The sequence below is a fragment of the Oncorhynchus masou genome, chromosome 1, assembly GCF_036934945.1.
Source record: "Oncorhynchus masou masou isolate Uvic2021 chromosome 1, UVic_Omas_1.1, whole genome shotgun sequence".
NCBI classification, from domain to species: Eukaryota; Metazoa; Chordata; class Actinopteri; order Salmoniformes; family Salmonidae; genus Oncorhynchus; species Oncorhynchus masou.
The window spans coordinates 904,592-923,725 of NC_088212.1; the positions used below are offsets into that span (position 1 = coordinate 904,592).

Genomic DNA, 19,134 nt, shown 5'->3' on the forward strand with positions numbered 1-19,134 from the left:
CCTAATATCATTGATATCTAACCTGTTTTATTTAACCTAATCTGACTGATATCTAACCTGCTTTATTTAACCTAATCTGACTGATATCTAACCTTCTTTATTTAACCTAATATCATTGATAACTAACCTGATTTATTTAACATATTCTGTCTGATATCTAACCTGATTTATTTAACCTAATCTGTCTGATATCTATCCTGCTTATTTAAACTAATCTGACAGATATCTAACCTGCTTTATTTAACATATTCTGTCTGATATCTAACCTGATTTATTTAACCTAATCTGTCTGATATCTATCCTGCTTTATGTAACCTAATATCATTGATATCTAACCTGCTTTATTTAACCTAATCTGTCTGATATCTAACCCGCTTTATTTAACCTAATCTGTCTGATATCTAACCTTTTTATTTAACCTAATCTGTCTGATATCTAACCTGCTTTATTTAACCTCATCTGACTGATATCTAACGTGCTTTATTTAACCTAATCTGATTGATATCTAAACTGCTTTATTTAACCTAATCTGACTGATATCTAATTGGCTTTATTTAACCTAATCTGATTGATATCTAACCTGCTTTATTTAACCTAATCTGTCTGATATCTATCCTGCTTATTTAAACTAATCTGACAGATATCTAACCTGCTTTATTTAACATATTCTGTCTGATATCTAACCTGATTTATTTAACCTAATCTGTCTGATATCTAACCTGCTTTATTTAACCTCATCTGACTGATATCTAACGTGCTTTATTTAACCTAATCTGATTGATATCTAAACTGCTTTATTTAACCTAATCTGACTGATATCTAATTGGCTTTATTTAACCTAATCTGACTGAAATCTAACCTGCTTTATTTAACCTAATCTGTCTGATATCTAACCTGATTTATTTAACCTAATCTGTCTGATATCTATCCTGCTTTATGTAACCTAATATCATTGATATCTAACCTGCTTTATTTAACCTAATCTGTCTAATATCTAACCCGCTTTATTTAACCTAATCTGTCTGATATCAAACCTTTTTATTTAACCTAATCTGTCTGATATCTAACCTGCTTTATTTATCCTCATCTGACTGATATCTAACGTGCTTTATTTAACCTAATCTGATTGATATCTAAACTGCTTTATTTAACCTAATCTGACTGATATCTAATTGGCTTTATTTAACCTAATCTGACTGAAATCTAACCTGCTTTATTTAACCTAATCTGTCTGATATCTAACCTGCTTTATTTAACCTAATCTGTCTGATATCTATCCTGCTTTATGTAACCTAATATCATTGATATCTAACCTGCTTTATTTAACCTAATCTGTCTGATATCTAACTTGCTTTATTTAACCTAATATCACTGATATCTAACCTGCTTTATTTAACCAAATCTGACTGATATCTAACCTGCTTTATATAACCTAATCTGTCTGATATCTATCCTGCTTATTTAAACTAATCTGACAGATATCTAACCTGCTTTATTTAACATATTCTGTCTGATATCTAACGTGCTTTATTTAACCTAATCTGATTGATATCTAAACTGCTTTATTTAACCTAATATCTTGATATCAAACCTGCTTTATTTCACCTAATATCATTGATATCTATTCTGCTTTATTTAACCTAATCTTTCTGATATCTAATTGGCTTTATTTAACCTAATCTGACTGAAATCTAACCTGCTTTATTTAACCTAATCAGTCTGATATCTAACCTGCTTTATTTAACCTAATCTGACTGATATATAACCTGCTTTATTTAACCTAATATTATTGATATCTAACCTGCTTTATTTAACCTAATCTGTCTGATATCTAACTTGCTTTATTTAACCTAATATCACTGATATCTAACCTGCTTTATTTAACCAAATCTGACTGATATCTATCCTGCTTATTTAAACTAATCTGACAGATATCTAACCTGCTTTACTTAACCTAATCTGACTGATATCTAATCTGCTTTATTTAACCTAATCTGACTGATATCTAACCTGATTTATTTAACCTAATCTGACTGGTATATATCCTGCTTTATTTAACCTAATCTGTCGGATATCTAACCTGTTTTATTTAACCTAATCTGACTGATATCTAACCTGCTTTATTTAACCTAATCTGACTGATATCTAACCTGCTTTATTTAACCTAATATCATTGATTTCCAACCTGCTTTATTTAACCTAATCTGACTGATATGTATCCTTGTTTTATTTAACCAAATCTGACTGATATTTAACCTGCTTTATTTAAACCTAATATCATTGATACCTTACCTACTTATTTAACCTAATCTGACTGATATCTAACCTGCTTTATTTAAACTAATCTGTCTGATATCTAACCTTCTTTATTTATCCTAATCTGTCTGATATCTAACCTGCTTTATTTAACCTAATCTGTCTGATATCTAACCTGCTTTATTTAACCTAATCTGTCTGATATCTAACCTGCTTTATTTAAACTCATCTGTCTGATATCAAACCTGCTTTATTTAACCTATTCTGTCTGATATCTAACCTGATTTATTTAACCTAATCTATCTGGTATCTAATTGGCTTTATTTAACCTAATCTGACTGATATCTAACCTGCTTTATTTAACCTAATATCATTGATATCTAACCTGCTTTATTTAACCTAATCTGACTGATATTTAACCTGCTTTATTTAACCTAATCTGTCTGATATCTAACCTGTTTTATTTAACCTAATCTGTCTGATATCTAACCTGCTTTATTTAACCTAATATCATTGATATCTAACCTGCTTTATTTAACCTAATCTGTCTGATATCTAACCTGCTTTATTTAACCTAATATCATTGATATCTAACCTGTTTTATTTAACCTAATCTGACTGATATCTAACCTGCTTTATTTAACCTAATCTGACTGATATCTAACCTTCTTTATTTAACCTAATATCATTGATAACTAACCTGATTTATTTAACCTAATCTGACTGATATTTATCCTTGTTTTATTTAACCTAATCTGATTGATATCTAACCTGCTTTATTTAACCTAATCTGACTGATATCTAACCTTCTTTATTTAACCTAATATCATTGATTTCCAACCTGCTTTATTTAACCTAATCTGACTGATATGTATCCTTGTTTTATTTAACCAAATCTGACTGATATTTAACCTGCTTTATTTAAACCTAATATCATTGATACCTTACCTACTTATTTAACCTAATCTGACTGATATCTAACCTGCTTTATTTAAACTAATCTGTCTGATATCTAACCTTCTTTATTTATCCTAATCTGTCTGATATCTAACCTGCTTTATTTAACCTAATCTGTCTGATATCTAACCTGCTTTATTTAACCTAATCTGTCTGATATCTAACCTGCTTTATTTAAACTCATCTGTCTGATATCAAACCTGCTTTATTTAACCTATTCTGTCTGATATCTAACCTGATTTATTTAACCTAATCTATCTGGTATCTAATTGGCTTTATTTAACCTAATCTGACTGATATCTAACCTGCTTTATTTAACCTAATATCATTGATATCTAACCTGCTTTATTTAACCTAATCTGACTGATATTTAACCTGCTTTATTTAACCTAATCTGTCTGATATCTAACCTGTTTTATTTAACCTAATCTGTCTGATATCTAACCTGCTTTATTTAACCTAATATCATTGATATCTAACCTGCTTTATTTAACCTAATCTGTCTGATATCTAACCTGCTTTATTTAACCTAATATCATTGATATCTAACCTGTTTTATTTAACCTAATCTGACTGATATCTAACCTGCTTTATTTAACCTAATCTGACTGATATCTAACCTTCTTTATTTAACCTAATATCATTGATAACTAACCTGATTTATTTAACCTAATCTGACTGATATTTATCCTTGTTTTATTTAACCTAATCTGATTGATATCTAACCTGCTTTATTTAACCTAATCTGTCTGATATCTATCCTGCTTATTTAAACTAATCTGACAGATATCTAACCTGCTTTATTTAACATATTCTGTCTGATATCTAACCTGATTTATTTAACCTAATCTGTCTGATATCTAACCTGCTTTATGTAACCTAATATCATTGATATCTAACCTGCTTTATTTAACCTAATCTGTCTGATATCTAACCCGCTTTATTTAACCTAATCTGTCTGATATCTAACCTGCTTTATTTGACCTAATCTGACTGATATCTAACCTGCTTTATTTAACCTAATCTGTCTGATATCTAACCTGTTTATTTAACCTAATCTGTCTGATATCTAACCTGCTTTATTTAACCTCATCTGACTGATATCTAACGTGCTTTATTTAACCTAATCTGATTGATATCTAAACTGCTTTATTTAACCTAATATCTTGATATCAAACCTGCTTTATTTCACCTAATATCATTGATATCTATCCTGCTTTATTTAACCTAATCTGTCTGATATCTAATTGGCTTTATTTAACCTAATCTGACTGAAATCTAACCTGCTTTATTTAACCTAATCTGTCTGATATCTAACCTGCTTTATTTAACCTAATCTGACTGATATATAACCTGCTTTATTTAACCTAATATTATTGATATCTAACCTGCTTTATTTAACCTAATCTGTCTGATATCTAACTTGCTTTATTTAACCTAATATCACTGATATCCAACTTGCTTTATTTAACCTAATATCACTGATATCTAACCTGCTTTATTTAACCAAATCTGACTGATATCTAACCTGCTTTATTTAACCTAATCTGACTGATATCTAACCTGCTTTATTTAACCTAATATCATTGATATCTAACCTGCGTTATTTAACCTAATCTGACTGATATTTATCCTTGTTTTATTTAACCTAAGCTGACTGATATTTATCCTTGTTTTATTTAACCTAATCTGACTGATATCTAACCTGTTTTATTTAACCGAATCTGACTGATATCTAACCTGCTTTATTTAACCTAATCTGACTGATATATAACCTGCTTTATTTAACCTAATATTATTGATATCTAACCTGCTTTATTTAACCTAATCTGTCTGATATCTAACTTGCTTTATTTAACCTAATATCATTGATATCTAACCTGCGTTATTTAACCTAATCTGACTGATATTTATCCTTGTTTTATTTAACCTAAGCTGACTGATATTTATCCTTGTTTTATTTAACCTAATCTGACTGATATCTAACCTGTTTTATTTAACCGAATCTGACTGATATCTAACCTGCTTTATTTAACCTAATCTGACTGATATATAACCTGCTTTATTTAACCTAATATTATTGATATCTAACCTGCTTTATTTAACCTAATCTGTCTGATATCTAACTTGCTTTATTTAACCTAATATCACTGATATCTAACCTGCTTTATTTAACCAAATAATATAATAAATATAATAATATATCCCATTTAGCAGACGCTTTTGTCCAAAGCGACTTACAAGTCGGCTGGGGCCACTACTTTTACAGATGGGTGGCCCCAGCGGGAATCGAACCCACGACGCTTGGCGTTGCAAGCGCCATGCTCTACCGACTGAGCCACACAGGACCTCTGACATCTGACTGATATCTAACCTGCTTTATATAACCTAATCTAACTGATATTTATCCTTGTTTTATTTAACCTAAGGTGACTGATATTTATCCTTGTTTTATTTAACCTAATATCATTGATATCTAACCTGCTTTATTTAACCTAATCTGACTGATATTTATCCTGCTTATTTAAACTAATCTGACAGATATCTAACCTGCTTTATTTAACATATTCTGTCTGATATCTAACCTGATTTATTTAACCTAATCTGTCTGATATCTAACCTGCTTTATGTAACCTAATATCATTGATATCTAACCTGCTTTATTTAACCTAATCTGTCTGATATCTAACCCGCTTTATTTAACCTAATCTGTCTGATATCTAACCTGCTTTATTTGACCTAATCTGACTGATATCTAACCTGCTTTATTTAACCTAATCTGTCTGATATCTAACCTGTTTATTTAACCTAATCTGTCTGATATCTAACCTGCTTTATTTAACCTCATCTGACTGATATCTAACGTGCTTTATTTAACCTAATCTGATTGATATCTAAACTGCTTTATTTAACCTAATATCTTGATATCAAACCTGCTTTATTTCACCTAATATCATTGATATCTATCCTGCTTTATTTAACCTAATCTGTCTGATATCTAATTGGCTTTATTTAACCTAATCTGACTGAAATCTAACCTGCTTTATTTAACCTAATCTGTCTGATATCTAACCTGCTTTATTTAACCTAATCTGACTGATATATAACCTGCTTTATTTAACCTAATATTATTGATATCTAACCTGCTTTATTTAACCTAATCTGTCTGATATCTAACTTGCTTTATTTAACCTAATATCACTGATATCCAACTTGCTTTATTTAACCTAATATCACTGATATCTAACCTGCTTTATTTAACCAAATCTGACTGATATCTAACCTGCTTTATTTAACCTAATCTGACTGATATCTAACCTGCTTTATTTAACCTAATATCATTGATATCTAACCTGCGTTATTTAACCTAATCTGACTGATATTTATCCTTGTTTTATTTAACCTAAGCTGACTGATATTTATCCTTGTTTTATTTAACCTAATCTGACTGATATCTAACCTGTTTTATTTAACCGAATCTGACTGATATCTAACCTGCTTTATTTAACCTAATCTGACTGATATATAACCTGCTTTATTTAACCTAATATTATTGATATCTAACCTGCTTTATTTAACCTAATCTGTCTGATATCTAACTTGCTTTATTTAACCTAATATCATTGATATCTAACCTGCGTTATTTAACCTAATCTGACTGATATTTATCCTTGTTTTATTTAACCTAAGCTGACTGATATTTATCCTTGTTTTATTTAACCTAATCTGACTGATATCTAACCTGTTTTATTTAACCGAATCTGACTGATATCTAACCTGCTTTATTTAACCTAATCTGACTGATATATAACCTGCTTTATTTAACCTAATATTATTGATATCTAACCTGCTTTATTTAACCTAATCTGTCTGATATCTAACTTGCTTTATTTAACCTAATATCACTGATATCTAACCTGCTTTATTTAACCAAATAATATAATAAATATAATAATATATCCCATTTAGCAGACGCTTTTGTCCAAAGCGACTTACAAGTCGGCTGGGGCCACTACTTTTACAGATGGGTGGCCCCAGCGGGAATCGAACCCACGACGCTTGGCGTTGCAAGCGCCATGCTCTACCGACTGAGCCACACAGGACCTCTGACATCTGACTGATATCTAACCTGCTTTATATAACCTAATCTAACTGATATTTATCCTTGTTTTATTTAACCTAAGGTGACTGATATTTATCCTTGTTTTATTTAACCTAATATCATTGATATCTAACCTGCTTTATTTAACCTAATCTGACTGATATTTATCCTTGTTTTATTTAACCTAATCTGATTGATATCTAACCTGCTTTATTTAACCTAATCTGTCTGATATCTAACCCGCTTTATTTAACCTAATCTGTCTGATATCTAACCTTTTTATTTAACCTAATCTGTCTGATATCTAACCTGCTTTATTTAACCTCATCTGACTGATATCTAACGTGCTTTATTTAACCTAATCTAACTGATATTTATCCTTGTTTTATTTAACCTAAGGTGACTGATATTTATCCTTGTTTTATTTAACCTAATCTGATTGATATCTAACCTGCTTTATTTAACCTAATCTGTCTGATATCTATCCTGCTTATTTAAACTAATCTGACAGATATCTAACCTGCTTTATTTAACATATTCTGTCTGATATCTAACCTGATTTATTTAACCTAATCTGTCTGATATCTAACCTGCTTTATTTAACCTCATCTGACTGATATCTAACGTGCTTTATTTAACCTAATCTGATTGATATCTAAACTGCTTTATTTAACCTAATCTGACTGATATCTAATTGGCTTTATTTGACCTAATCTGACTGAAATCTAACCTGCTTTATTTAACCTAATCTGTCTGATATCTAACCTGATTTATTTAACCTAATCTGTCTGATATCTATCCTGCTTTATGTAACCTAATATCATTGATATCTAACCTGCTTTATTTAACCTAATCTGTCTAATATCTAACCCGCTTTATTTAACCTAATCTGTCTGATATCTAACCTTTTTATTTAACCTAATCTGTCTGATATCTAACCTGCTTTATTTAACCTAATCTGACTGATATCTAACGTGCTTTATTTAACCTAATCTGATTGATATCTAAACTGCTTTATTTAACCTAATCTGACTGATATCTAATTGGCTTTATTTAACCTAATCTGACTGAAATCTAACCTGCTTTATTTAACCTAATCTGTCTGATATCTAACCTGCTTTATTTAACCTAATCTGTCTGATATCTATCCTGCTTTATGTAACCTAATATCATTGATATCTAACCTGCTTTATTTAACCTAATCTGTCTGATATCTAACTTGCTTTATTTAACCTAATATCACTGATATCTAACCTGCTTTATTTAACCAAATCTGACTGATATCTAACCTGCTTTATATAACCTAATCTGTCTGATATCTATCCTGCTTATTTAAACTAATCTGACAGATATCTAACCTGCTTTATTTAACATATTCTGTCTGATATCTAACGTGCTTTATTTAACCTAATCTGATTGATATCTAAACTGCTTTATTTAACCTAATATCTTGATATCAAACCTGCTTTATTTCACCTAATATCATTGATATCTATCCTGCTTTATTTAACCTAATCTGTCTGATATCTAATTGGCTTTATTTAACCTAATCTGACTGAAATCTAACCTGCTTTATTTAACCTAATCAGTCTGATATCTAACCTGCTTTATTTAACCTAATCTGACTGATATATAACCTGCTTTATTTAACCTAATATTATTGATATCTAACCTGCTTTATTTAACCTAATCTGTCTGATATCTAACTTGCTTTATTTAACCTAATATCACTGATATCTAACCTGCTTTATTTAACCAAATCTGACTGATATCTATCCTGCATATTTAAACTAATCTGACAGATATCTAACCTGTTTTATTTAACCTAATCTGACTGATATCTAACCTGCTTTATTTAATCTAATCTGACTGATATCTAACCTGCTTTATTTAACCTAATATCATTGATTTCAAACCTGCTTTATTTAACCTAATCTGACTGATATGTATCCTTGTTTTATTTAACCAAATCTGACTGATATTTAACCTGCTTTATTTAAACCTAATATCATTGATACCTTACCTACTTATTTAACCTAATCTGACTGATATCTAACCTGCTTTATTTAAACTAATCTGTCTGATATCTAACCTTCTTTATTTATCCTAATCTGTCTGATATCTAACCTGCTTTATTTAACCTAATCTGTCTGATATCTAACCTGCTTTATTTAACCTAATCTGTCTGATATCTAACCTGCTTTATTTAAACTCATCTGTCTGATATCAAACCTGCTTTTTTTAACCTATTCTGTCTGATATCTAACCTGATTTATTTAACCTAATCTATCTGGTATCTAATTGGCTTTATTTAACCTAATCTGACTGATATCTAACCTGCTTTATTTAACCTAATATCATTGATATCTAACCTGCTTTATTTAACCTAATCTGACTGATATCTAACCTGCTTTATTTAACCTAATCTGTCTGATATCTAACCTGTTTTATTTAACCTAATCTGTCTGATATCTAACCTGCTTTATTTAACCTAATATCATTGATATCTAACCTGCTTTATTTAACCTAATCTGTCTGATATCTAACCTGCTTTATTTAACCTAATATTATTGATATCTAAACTGATTTATTTAACCCAATCTGTTTGATATCTAACCTGCTTTATATAACCTAATCTGATTGATATTTAACCTGCTTTATTTAACCTAATCTGTCTGATATCTAACCTGCTTTATTTAACCTAATATCATTGATATCTAACCTGATTTATTCAACCTAATCAGACTGATATTTATCCTGCTTTATTTAACCTAATCTGACTGATATTTATCCTGCTTTATTTAACCTAATATATCTGATATCTAACTTGCTTTATTTAACCTAATCTGACTAATATCTAACCTGCTTTATTTCACCTAATATCATTGATACATAACCTGCTTTATTTAACCTAATCTGTCTGATATCTAATTGGCTTTATTTAACCTAATCTGACTGATATCTAACCTGCTTTATTTGACCTAATCTGACTGATATCTAACCCGCTTTATTTAACCTTATCTCGCTGATATCTAACCTGCTTTATTTAACCTAATCTGTCTGATATCTACCCTGCTTTATTTAACCTAATCTGAATGATATCTAACCTGCTTTATTTAATCTAATCTGACTGATATCTAACCTGCTTTATTTAACCTAATCTGTCTGGTATCTGACCTGCTTTATTTAACCTAATCTGTCTGATATCTAACCTGCTTTATTTAACCTAATCTGACTGATATCTAACCTGTGTTATTTAACCTAATCTGTCTGATATTTAACCTGCTTTATTTAACCTAATCTGTCTGATATCTAACCTGCTTTATTTAACCTAATATCATTGATATCTAACCTGATTTATTTAACCCAATCTGTCTGATATCTAACCTGCTTTATTTAACCTAATCTGACTGATATTTAACCTGCTTTATTTAACCTAATCTGTCTGATATCAAACCTGCTTTATTTAACCTAATCTGTCTGATATCTAACCTGCTTTATTTAACCTAATATCATTGATATCTAAACTGATTTATTCAACCTAATCAGACTGATATTTATCCTGCTTTATTTAACCTAATCTGACTGATATTTATCCTGCTTTATTTAACCTAATATATCTGATATCTAACCTGCTTTATTTAACCTAATCTGACTGATATCTAACCTGCTTTATTTCACCTAATATCATTGATACCTAACCTGCTTTATTTAACCTAATCTGTCTGATATCTAATTGGCTTTACTTAACCTAATCTGACTGATATCTAACCTGCTTTATTTGACCTAATCTGACTGATATCTAACCTGCTTTGTTTATCATAATCTGACTGATATCTAACTTGTTTTATTTAAATTTATATCATTGATATCTAATTGGCTTTATTTAACCTAATCTGTTTGATATCTAACCTGCTTTATTTAACCTAATCTGTCTGATATCCAACCGGCCTTATTTAACCTAATCTGTTTGATATCGAACCTGCTTTTTTTAACCCCATCTGTCTGATATCTAACCTGCTTTATTTAACATAATATTATTGATATCTAACCTGCTTTATTTAACCTAATCTGTCTGATATCTAACCTGCTTTATTTAACCTAATCTGTCTGATATCGAATTGGCTTAAATTAACCTAATCTGACTGATATCTAACCTGCTTTATTTAACCTAATCTGACTGATATGTATCCTGCTTTATTTAACCTAATCTGTCTGATATCTAACCTGCTTTATTTAACCTAATCTGACTGATATCTAACCCGCTTTATTTAACCTTATCTCTCTGATATCTAACCTGCTTTATTTAACCTAATCTGTCTGATATCTACCCTGCTTTATTTAACCTAATCTGAATGATATCTAACCTGCTTTATTTAACCTAATCTGACTGATATCTAACCTGCTTTATTTAACCTAATCTGTCTGGTATCTGACCTGCTTTATTTAACCTAATCTGTCTGATATCTAACCTGCTTTATTTAACCTAATCTGACTGATATCTAACCTGCTTTATTTAACCTAATCTGTCTGATATCTAACCTGCTTTATTTAACCTAATCTGACTGATATCTAACCTGCATTATTTAACCTAATCTGTCTGATATTTAACCTGCTTTATTCAACCTAATCTGTCTGATATCTAACCTGCTTTATTTAACCTAATATCATTGATATCTAACCTGATTTATTTAACCTAATCTGATTGATATTTAACCTGCTTTATTTAACCTAATCTGTCTGATATCTAACCTGCTTTATTTAACCGAATCTGACTGATTTCTAACCCGCTTTATTTAACCTTATCTCTCTGATATCTAACCTGCTTTATTTAACCTAATCTGTCTGATATCTAACCTGCTTTATTGAACCTAATCTGTCTGATATCTAACCTGCTTTATTTAACCTAATCTGACTGATATCTAACCTGCTTTATTTAACCTAATCTGACTGATATCTACCCTGCTTTATTTAACCTAATCTGATTGATATTTATCCTGCTTTATTTAACCTAATCTGTCTGATATCTAACCTGCTTTATTTAACCTAATTTCATTGATATCTAACCTGATTTATTCAACCTAATCAGACTGATATTTATCCTGCTTTATTTAACCTAATCTGACTGATATTTATCCTGCTTTATTTAACCTAATATATCTGATATCAAACCTGCTTTATTTAACCTAATCTGACTGATATCTAACCTGCTTTATTTCACCTAATATCATTGATATCTAACCTGCTTTATTTAACCTAATCTGTCTGATATCTAATTGGCTTTTTTTAACCTAATCTGACTGATATCTAACCTGCTTTATTTGACCTAATCCGACTGATATCTAACCTGCTTTGTTTATCATAATCTGACTGATATCTAACTTGTTTTATTTAAATTTATATCATTGATATCTATTTGGCTTTATTTAACCTAATCTAATTGATATCTAATTGGCTTTTTTTAACCTAATATCATTGATATCTATTTGGCTTTATTTAACCTAATCTGTTTGATATCTAACCTGCTTTATTTAACCTAATCTGTCTGATATCCAACCTGCCTTATTTAACCTAATCTGTTTGATATCGAACCTGCTTTTTTTAACCCCATCTGTCTGATATCTAACCTGCTTTATTTAACATAATATTATTGATATCTAACCTGCTTTATTTAACCTAATCTGTCTGATATCGAATTGGCTTAAGTTAACCTAATCTGACTGATATCTAACCTGCTTTATTTAACCTAATCTGACTGATATGTATTCTGCTTTATTTAACCTAATCTGTCTGATATCTAACCTGCTTTATTTAATCTAATCTGACTGATATCTAACCCGCTTTATTTAACCTTATCTCTCTGATATCTAACCTGCTTTATTTAACCTAATCTGACTGATATCTAACCTGCGTTATTTAACCTAATCTGTCTGATATCTAACCTGCTTTATTTAACCTAATCTGACTGACATCTAACCTGCTTTATTTAACCTAATCTGATTGATATCTAATTGTCTTTATTTAACCTAATATCATTGATATCTAACCTGATTTATTTAACCTAATCAGACTGATATTTATCCTGCTTTATTTAACCTAATCTGACTGATATCTAAACCGCTTTATTTTACCTAATATCTTGATATCAAACCTGCTTTATTTCACCTAATATCATTGATATCTAACCTGCTTTATTTAACCTAATCTGTCTGATATCTAATTGGCTTTATTTAACCTAATCTGACTGATATCTAACCTGCTTTATTTGACATAATCTGATTGATATCTAACCTGCTTTGTTTAACATAATCTGACTGATATATAACCTGTTTTATTTAAATTTATATAATTGATATCTAACCTGTTTTTTTAACCTAATCTGACTGATATCTAACCTGCCTTGTTTAACATAATCTGACTGATATCTAACCTGTTTTATTTAAACTAATATCATTGATATCTAACCTGTTTATTTAACCTAATCTGACTGATATCTAACCTGCTTATTTGACCTAATCTGACTGATATCTAACCTGCTTTGTTTATCATAATCTGACTGATATCTAACTTGTTTTATTTACATTTATATCATTGATATCTAATTGGCTTTTTTTAACCTAATATCATTGATATCTATTTGGCTTTATTTAACCTAATCTGTTTGATATCGAACCTGCTTTTTTTAACCCCATCTGTCTGATATTTAACCTGCTTTATTTAACATAATATTATTGATATCTAACCTGCTTTATTTAACCTAATCTGTCTGATATCGAATTGGCTTAAATTAACCTAATCTGACTGATATCTAACCTGCTTTATTTAACCTAATCTGACTGATATGTATCCTGCTTTATTTAACCTAATCTGTCTGATATCTAACCTGCTTTATTTAATCTAATCTGACTGATATCTAACCCGCTTTATTTAACCTTATCTCTCTGATATCTAACCTGCTTTATTTAACCTAATCTGACTGATATCTAACCTGCGTTATTTAACCTAATCTGTCTGATATCTAACCTGCTTTATTTAACCTAATCTGATTGACATCTAACCTGCTTTATTTAACCTAATCTGATTGATATCTAATTGTCTTTATTTAACCTAATATCATTGATATCTAACCTGATTTATTTAACCTAATCAGACTGATATTTATCCTGCTTTATTTAACCTAATCTGACTGATATCTAAACTGCTTTATTTAACCTAATATCTTGATATCAAACCTGCTTTATTTCACCTAATATCATTGATATCTAACCTGCTTTATTTAACCTAATCTGTCTGATATCTAATTGGCTTTATTTAACCTAATCTGACTGATATCTAACCTGCTTTATTTGACATAATCTGATTGATATCTAACCTGCTTTGTTTAACATAATCTGACTGATATATAACCTGTTTTATTTAAATTTATATCATTGATATCTAACCTGTTTTTTTAACCTAATCTGACTGATATCTAACCCGCCTTGTTTAACATAATCTGACTGATATCTAACCTGTTTTATTTAAACTAATATCATTGATATCTAACCTGTTTATTTAACCCAATCTGACTGATATCTAACCTGCTTATTTGACCTAATCTGACTGATATCTAACCTGCTTTGTTTAAACTTATATCATTGAAATCTAACCTGTTTATTTAACCTAATCTGACTGATATCTAACCTGCTTATTTGACCTAATCTGACTGATATCTAACCTGTTTAATTTAAATTTATATCATTGATATCTAATTGGCTTTATTTAACCTAATCTGATTGATATCTAATTGTCTTTATTTAACCTAATATCATTGATATCTAACCTGATTTATTTAACCTAATCAGACTGATATTTATCCTGCTTTATTTAACCTAATCTGACTGATATTTATCCTGCTTTATTTAACTTAATATATCTGATATTAACCTGCTTTATTTAACCTAATCTGACTGATATCTAACCTGTTTTATTTAAATTTATATCATTGATATCTAACCTGTTTATTTAACCTAATCTGACTGATATCTAACCTGTTTATTGAACCTAATCTGACTGATATCTAACCTGCTTATTGAACCTAATCTGACTGATATCTAACCTGTTTATTGAACCTAATCTGACTGATATCTAACCTGTTTATTTTACCTAATCTGATTGATATCTAACCTGTTTATTGAACCTAATCTGTCTGATATCTAACCTGCTTTATTTAACCTAATATCATTGATATCTAACCTGATTTATTTAACCTAATCTGACTGATATCTAACCTGCTTATTGAACCTAATCTGACTGATATCTAACCTGCTTATTGAACCTAATCTGACTGATATCTAACCTGCTTATTGAACCTAATCTGACTGATATCTAACCTGTTTATTGAACCTAATCTGACTGATATCTAACCTAGTATTATATTATTATTATATAGTATAGTATTATTAATATAGTATTATATTACTATCATGTAGTATCACATTGTTATATATTTATGTTGCTGCATTGCTCTACTGTCAGAACTAGAAGCACAAGCATTTCGCTACATTTGCAATAACATCTGCTAACCATGTGTGACCAATTTGATTTGATTTGATTTATATGTCATCTCACCTCTGGCCCTGTTCTGTCTCCTCTCAGGATACCGTCCGGTGCAGGGTGACCCGTACCTGGGGGGCAGCCCGTCCCTCCCGCCCCCCCTCAGCGACAGGATGAGGAAGAGGAGAGCGTTTGCTGACAAAGAGCTGGAGAGGATCATGCTGGAGAGAGAGTACAAGGAGAGAGAGCTGCTAGAACCCTCCCAGGCTGCTACAGCCTCTCTGCTCTTCCCCAACAGTCTGGTCCGACATGCTGCAGAGTACAAGTCCTACAAGACAGCCCCGGAGGAGCCTCAGCACAACAACAAGGAACTCTGTTGCTTCCTGTCACCCGGCTGTGTGGACCTCTCCCTGAAATATGCCACCAGCCCCAGCAACATGGAGCTCATCTCCTCCAATGTCTCCGTGGCGACCACCTACCGCCAGTACCCTCTGACCTCACCGCTGACCTCTCAGCGAGGGTTCATGGTGTGGCCACGTGGCCCCTCCCTCCTGTACCAGCAGTGCCTGCGCAATGCCACGGCCATCCAGAACATGAAGCCAGGTGCAGTTTGGGATCCCAGGACGATGGCCGCTGCCGCAGAAAGCGTCCCACCCGACCACGACGCCACGGCAACCACTGCCGTCACTGCCGCCAAGCTCGAGGGGTCGAGGGTCGCTGTGGGCCTCCTGGAGGGTTTTGACCCCCAGCAGCAGGACGGCCACGCCCAGTCCCAGGCCCCTCTCACCCAGGGGGGGCACCGCAAACGATCAGCCTTTTCTCCCCCGAAGAGAGGCTTCGGACAGGCCTTCCCCCCTAGTACACCTCATCTCCAGCCTCACCCCCAGCCTCACCCTTACCACCCCAGCCACGAACACGTCCTGAACAAGCTGAGCAAGGACAGCGCCAAACACACGTTATCCATGAAGCTCAACTCTTTTCACTCACTCATCCAGCAGACACTGAGTGAGAAGGCTCGGGCCGGGACTGGAGAGAGAGAAAGGGCTGGGGTAGAGGTAGGAGCTGGGGCTGGGGAGAGAGCTGAGACTGGGGTCGAGCTCCGGGGCCCCTACTGTAACGAACTGCTGGAGGAAGCAGCCAGAAAGTACCGTGAAGGACCTTCTAAGGACTTCTACAGTTTCAAAGGCTCTAATAGATACAGCAAGGAGTTCCTGTCTAAGTCAGCCGAGACGAAGGTCGTGTCCAGCCAGTCTCTATCCTTCTCTGTGGAGGCCATTTTGAATAGGCCATCACCGGCAATGAACAGAGCTTCACACTAACTGTATGAACAGAGCATCACACTAACTGTATGAACAGAGCATCACACTAACTGTATGAACAGAGCTTCACACTAACTGTATGAACAGAGCATCACACTAACTGTATGAACAGAGCATCACACTAACTGTATGAACAGAGCATCACACTAACTGTATGAACAGAGCATCACACTAACTGTATGAACAGAGCATCACACTAACTGTATGAACAAAGCATCACACTAACTGTATGAACAGAGCTTCACACTAATAACAGTCATGTTTACCAGGAACGGACTGGGACCAAAAATCAACGGCGAATTTAGTTTTTCCTTGAGACCTCCATTATCGGCTAAATAATGATGATTCTGCACAAACCCCTCAGTTAAGTCTGGTCCACTGGCTTGAAATGGACCAAACCATTTGTGACATTGGACCAACTTCCCTATGACATATCTGTTTCTGTCTGCTCTGAACTATGTAGTGCTCTCTCAGACCATCTACTGTCCAAGGATTTGATCAGGCAATTGTTTCAACTGGTCTTCCATTGCACAGACACTCAGACACACAGACACACAGACACTCAGACACACAGACACTCAGACACACAGACACTCAGACACTCAGACACTCAGACACACAGACACTCAGACACTCAGACACACAGACACTCAGACACACAGACACTCAGACACTCAGACACACAGACACTCAGACACTCAGACACTCAGACACTAAGACACACAGACACACAGACACTCAGACACTCAGACACTCAGACACTAAGACACACAGACACTCAGACACACAGACACTCAGACACTCAGACACACAGACACTCAGACACTCAGACACTAAGACACACAGACACTCAGACACTCAGACACTCAGACACTCAGACACTCAGACACTCAGACACACAGACACTCAGACACTCAGACACTCAGACACTCAGACACTAAGACACACAGACACTCAGACACTCAGACACTCAGACACTCAGACACTCAGACACTCAGACACACAGACACTCAGACACTCAGACACTCAGACACACAGACACTCAGACACACAGACACACAGACACTCAGACACTCAGACACTCAGACACACAGACACTCAGACACACAGACACTCAGACACTCAGACACTCAGACACACAGACACTCAGACACACAGACACACAGACACTCAGACACACAGACACTCAGACACTCAGACACTCAGACACTCAGACACACAGACACTCAGACACTCAGACACTCAGACACTAAGACACACAGACACACAGACACTCAGACACTCAGACACTCAGACACACAGACACACAGACACACAGACACACAGACACTCAGACACTCAGACACTCAGACACTAAGACACACAGACACTCAGACACTCAGACACTCAGACACTCAGACACTAAGACACACAGACACACAGACACTCAGACACCCAGACACTCAGACACACAGACACTCAGACACTCAGACACTCAGACACTCAGACACTCAGACACTCAGACACTCAGACACACAGACACTCAGACACACAGACACTCCATTAGATGCAGAAGTCTGTCACTGTACTTGTTGCTGTAGTTGGTCTATTTTGTTATTATTTTTAAATAAGCACTGCCTCTCAGTACCGATATACTTCAAGCAGTAATGTAAATGATTATATGTATATTATATTTTAAATGAGCATGTTGTAAATCTCTTTATGGTGTAGATTATTTAAATGTATCACTAATGTGTCAATAAACTTTATAAATGATCAAGCTCCTGTATCAGGTTTCATTCTTTGGATACATTTGTTTTAATGATAATGATAATGATTTAATGATAATGAATTAATGATAATGATTTCATGATATGATTTTATGAATTATTTAATGATAATTATTTAACCATAAGGATTTAATGATGTTTGATGTGATGGGCTGTGGGTCAACCTTGTCATGACTATTGGTTATATATTAGACAT

General features: G+C 32.8%; 1 protein-coding gene across 1 annotated transcript in view; it reads left to right on the forward strand.

The window, feature by feature from the left end:
• The window catches only part of LOC135507538 (doublesex- and mab-3-related transcription factor 2-like), a 41,018-nt gene extending 22,090 nt beyond the window's left edge, over positions 1-18,928 (forward strand). The window contains exon 4 of the mRNA XM_064927080.1: positions 15,953-18,928. Coding sequence (XP_064783152.1) covers positions 15,953-17,169 — 1,217 coding nt within the window. The 3' untranslated portion in view covers positions 17,170-18,928. The remainder of the gene's footprint in view (positions 1-15,952) is intronic.
• The last annotated feature ends 206 nt before the right edge of the window (positions 18,929-19,134 follow it).